The following is a 4,035-nucleotide window of genomic DNA, read 5'->3' as shown; positions in this document are numbered from 1 at the left end:
CCCCTCCTCCCTCAGACCCAGGGGCCCAGGCCCCAACCCCTCCTCCCTCAGACCCAGGGGTCCAGGCCCCCCCAACCCCTCCTCCCTCAGACCCAGGGGTCCAGGCCCCCAGCCCTTCCTCCCTCAGATTTAGGACAGCAGACTCCAGCCCCTCTTCCCCTAGGATACAGGAGCACAGGCTCCTATGGGAACAAGGGATCTAGTTAGCTTACATTTAGGTCTCTTGGGAACAGATGGCGACAGCTGGGCTGGTGGTTTGCTGGGGGTCTTCTTTTCTTCTTGGTTCAAATCCAACTTCCTCTTCCCTTTGGGAGACTCCTGGGGCTGAGGGGATGGGGATGGGTTGAGGCCTCCAGCTTCTCTCCTCCTCCACCCCACCAAAGTCTGATGATTTCACCTTGGAGGTGCTGCCTACGGCCCTGGAGACTGGAGAGGCTGAAGAGGCAGCACTAGAGGCCTGGAGGGTAGCAGCTGCATAGCTGGGTCCTGCCGGGTCGCTGGCTGTGACTATGAAGGGAGAAAGTGGATTCAGGATGAGAGGGCTGAGCCCCAAGACCCTTTCACTCCCATCTATGGGACACAGAGTACTGTTCCCAAATCCCACCCATGATCCAGGAGTCCCAGCCCCCAGACCCCTCATCCCTCAGGACACAAGAGGCCAGGCCCACCTTCTTCCACCCTGAGACCCCATACAGGACTCCACCACTCTCCTCCCTCAGACCCAGGAACCTGAGCCCCAGCCCCCTCTACCCTCAAACCCACGAGTCTAGGTCTCAACCCTACTCACTCAGGACCTAGGTTGTCCAAGCTCACCTGGGGATGTCTTGTTGATCCGGCTGAAGAAGAGAGCCCCCGGCCTCAAAGAGTTGGCGCTCTCATCCTCCTCCTTCACACGGAACTGGCCGAGCTTGGTCACTGTCACCTTCTAAGGTCCCGCAAGTTCAGTGTTATAGGTGGGCTGCTGGCAGGTGGGGGTGGAGAGGCAGGGAGAAGGCCATGGGGAGCGATGGGTACAGCTTACCTGGGACGGGGCCTCTGCCTCATCTTTGTCTGGGGGGCTATGAAACCGTACAAAACTCAAGCCAAAGGGGGAGTCCTGGGAAAGGAGGGGTGGGAGTCAGGGAGTCTGGCCCAAGGACAGAGGCCAGGCTCAAAGACCTTTTCACTCAGGGAAGCCCCTTCCTGGCTCGTTTCCTCTCATGAACACCCATGTTGAAGGAGGGGCCCTGGTGATGGTGATGACAATTATAGGATTTAGCTGTTGTGCCTGAGCCCTAACTCTGAGTCTGGCACCAAGCCCTTTTCACACATTAGCTCTTTGAGCAATTGGCAGAGTCTGCTGGGTGTCCCAGCGAATCCACTGCCCTATGCACAAACTCCTGCCTGTGGAATGGGAGGGAGTGCTGCGTGCTACTTCCAGAACACAGAAGTGTTCCAGGCTCTCTCCTCCTCTGCCAGCTGGATGCAGAGCCAGAAAATGGGAGAAGCCTGGGTCCCTGCATGACCTCATAAGGAGAAGCCAGCTGACAGGCTAAATACTCCCCAGGACAGTTACCTGGGCAAGAAGCACACCTTTATCATGTGGCATCATCACATACTCCAGTCTTACTGTTACCACAGCTTTTAGCATCCCCTAACCTACAGCAACCCTATAAGGATCAGGAAATGGAGGCCCAGAGAAGGTAAGTCACTTGCCCAAGATCACAAACCTAAAAAGTGGTATAGCCAGGATGTGAACTCAGTAATCAGACACCAGATCTCCTGATGTTAACTACTAGGCCCACTCTACTAGGCCACCTCCCTAACAAGTCAGTTCCCCTCCTCCGATTGCCCTCTGAGATGCTACCGTTCACCCTTCCTAGATTCCCTCCAGGAGATGAAACTTCTCATTACAGGAAAGATTCCAAACCCATTTCGGGGAACGCAGGGATCCAGGCTCCCCATAATCCCAAGGGACACCAGCTCTCTGCTCCTCCCAGCCCTATTGGCCCTCAATGTTGAGCAGACTCAACATTGGCCCTTATTTCCCTCCTTGCCCAGGACCAAGGACTCTGCACCCTAGGTACCTTGCTGTAGGGCTGGCTACAGACAATTTTGACCCGGTCCCAGCGCTTCTCGGCGGCTGCCCGGACCAGCTTGTCAGGTCCAAACATGCGAACGCGGTTGGGGTTTGAGCCACTGCGGCTCTCAGAAGGGGACATGAAAGATGAGGTGACCAGAAGGACCTGGGGTGGGAGAAACCACAGTGAATGAGAACCAGGGCAGGTTAGAGCTTCTAGGGGCTGGGGAAGAGGGCACAGGGCCCATGTAGGGGATTAGGAGCCACTAGAATGTAGCTTGGGCCTCGATGGCTCCAGACCCTTCCTTTGTTTCTGAGCCTTGAGTCAGTCCTGCCCTGACACAGGCCCCAGAGGGATCTTTTTATCCTCCAGATGTGAGCGACTCTTATCTAAATTATCCCATGGAGTCTTCCATATATCTGGCAATACAGCAGGCTACATGTCCTAAGGAACTTTCCCGGCAGAGAATACTTGGTAAACTGGAACAATATTCAAACACCTTTTGGAAATGTCCAGGTGAGTCAGCGGAAAGGCAAGGGGAATTACTGGAGGCTGGAAATGAGAGAACAGAATCCAAAGAGTCAGAGGAGCTGCACTAAGTATTAAGTGATTGTTTCTCAGCTCAACCCTACCCTCTGCAACTCATCTCCGTGATCTGGGCCTATACTTGGTAAACCACGTTTCTGCTTCCCTAGCTGATCATGACCAGGCTCTGCCAATAGGGGGAGAGAGAGAGAGAGGCTGCAAGGCTGCAGGAGGGAGGAGGGACCTGCTCCTGGTGCATTAGCAGATCCTGTGAGCATCACCCCCAGTTAAGCTTCAGCTCCTACAGTGGTTCCTGCCTGCAGCAGCAGATGAATCCAGTTTGCAGTGTCCCAGTACCTCCAGAAACAGCCTCGTTCAGCCCCTCTCAGCAGCCGCTGGGGGAGAAAGCCCTCCTCAAATGATCTGAATTTCAGCTGCTGGGGCCCCACCTCCAAGTTTCCAAACACCTCCGTTTCAATAATTCCTGCCCCTCTCTTTTGTTCCCCCAACCCTGGGAGTGGCAGCTACTCCCTGCTGTTGCTTCTCCTTCATATCTTAGTCTTCCAGTAACACCGAGTTACTGGTTCTTTCTACTAAATTCTCTGTTAAAATAACTAGTGTGGTTTTAGTCTCCTGGCAGGACCCTGTCTGACCCGGCAGTAATGCTGGTAGTCTGTCGTGGTGCTGATCTCAGGTGGCAAAAACTTGATTTTATTATTATTTTTATTTTTTTAAGAAACAGGGTCTCTCTGTCACCCAGGCTAGAGTGCAATGGTGTGATCATAGCTCACTGCAGCCTCGACCTCCAGGGCTCAAGTGATTCTCCCACCTTGGCCTCTGAGTAGCTGGGTCGAGAGATGCACAACACCACACCTGGCTAATTTTTTATTTTTTGTAGAGGCAGGGTCTTGCTCTGTTGCCCGGGCTGGTCCTGAACTCCTGGCCTCAAACGATCCTCTCACCTCAGCCTCCCAAAGCTATGGAATTACAAGCATAAGCCACCACACCCAGCTGAACTTGATCTTTAAGGGTTATGCACTCAGTGGTGAAAGAGAACAAGAGAGAAAACCCAGGCTCCAAGCAAGGGAGAATGGTATCTCAGAGATCCTCACCACATTGCATAGAACTGAAGACTCCCCAAAGGCAATGCCCACACTAGTTAAACGAACAGGAAATGCACCTGTAGAAAGAGTCCCTGGGAGGCCTGTCTGTCTTGGCCTTAGCTCGGGGGGACACCAAAGAAAAGGTGAAAATTCTCTGGAGAACTCCTCACAAGTCTGTTCTCTCAAGGAATTTAGAGCAGAAATTCATGTTTGCAATCTGCATTGAAAAACCCAAGCTGAGGCCGGGCATGGTGGCTCACATCTGTAATCCCAGCACTTTGGGAGGCCAAGGCAGGCAGATCACTTGAGGTTAGGAGTTCAAGACCAGCCTGGCCAACATGGTGAAA

The 4,035-nt window shown here is 53.5% G+C and overlaps 1 protein-coding gene across 2 annotated transcripts in view; it reads right to left on the bottom strand.

Annotated features, from left to right (window-relative positions):
- The window catches only part of XRCC1 (X-ray repair complementing defective repair in Chinese hamster cells 1), a 34,917-nt gene that overhangs the window by 8,583 nt on the left and 22,299 nt on the right, over window positions 1-4,035 (bottom strand). For both annotated transcript variants that reach the window (XM_011963118.1, XM_011963120.1), the window contains 5 exons: window positions 2,067-2,225; window positions 1,022-1,096; window positions 814-925; window positions 398-507; window positions 213-324 (listed from right to left, as the gene is read on the bottom strand). In XM_011963118.1, the coding sequence (XP_011818508.1) occupies window positions 213-324; window positions 398-507; window positions 814-925; window positions 1,022-1,096; window positions 2,067-2,225 (568 nt within the window). The remainder of the gene's footprint in view (window positions 1-212; window positions 325-397; window positions 508-813; window positions 926-1,021; window positions 1,097-2,066; window positions 2,226-4,035) is intronic.

Source organism: Colobus angolensis, unplaced genomic scaffold (assembly GCF_000951035.1).
Source record: "Colobus angolensis palliatus isolate OR3802 unplaced genomic scaffold, Cang.pa_1.0 Scaffold60, whole genome shotgun sequence".
In the NCBI taxonomy this organism is placed as follows: Eukaryota; Metazoa; Chordata; class Mammalia; order Primates; family Cercopithecidae; genus Colobus; species Colobus angolensis.
The sequence above is the reverse complement of the archived record's forward strand: the minus strand, read 5'-3'. Positions and strand labels throughout refer to the sequence as shown.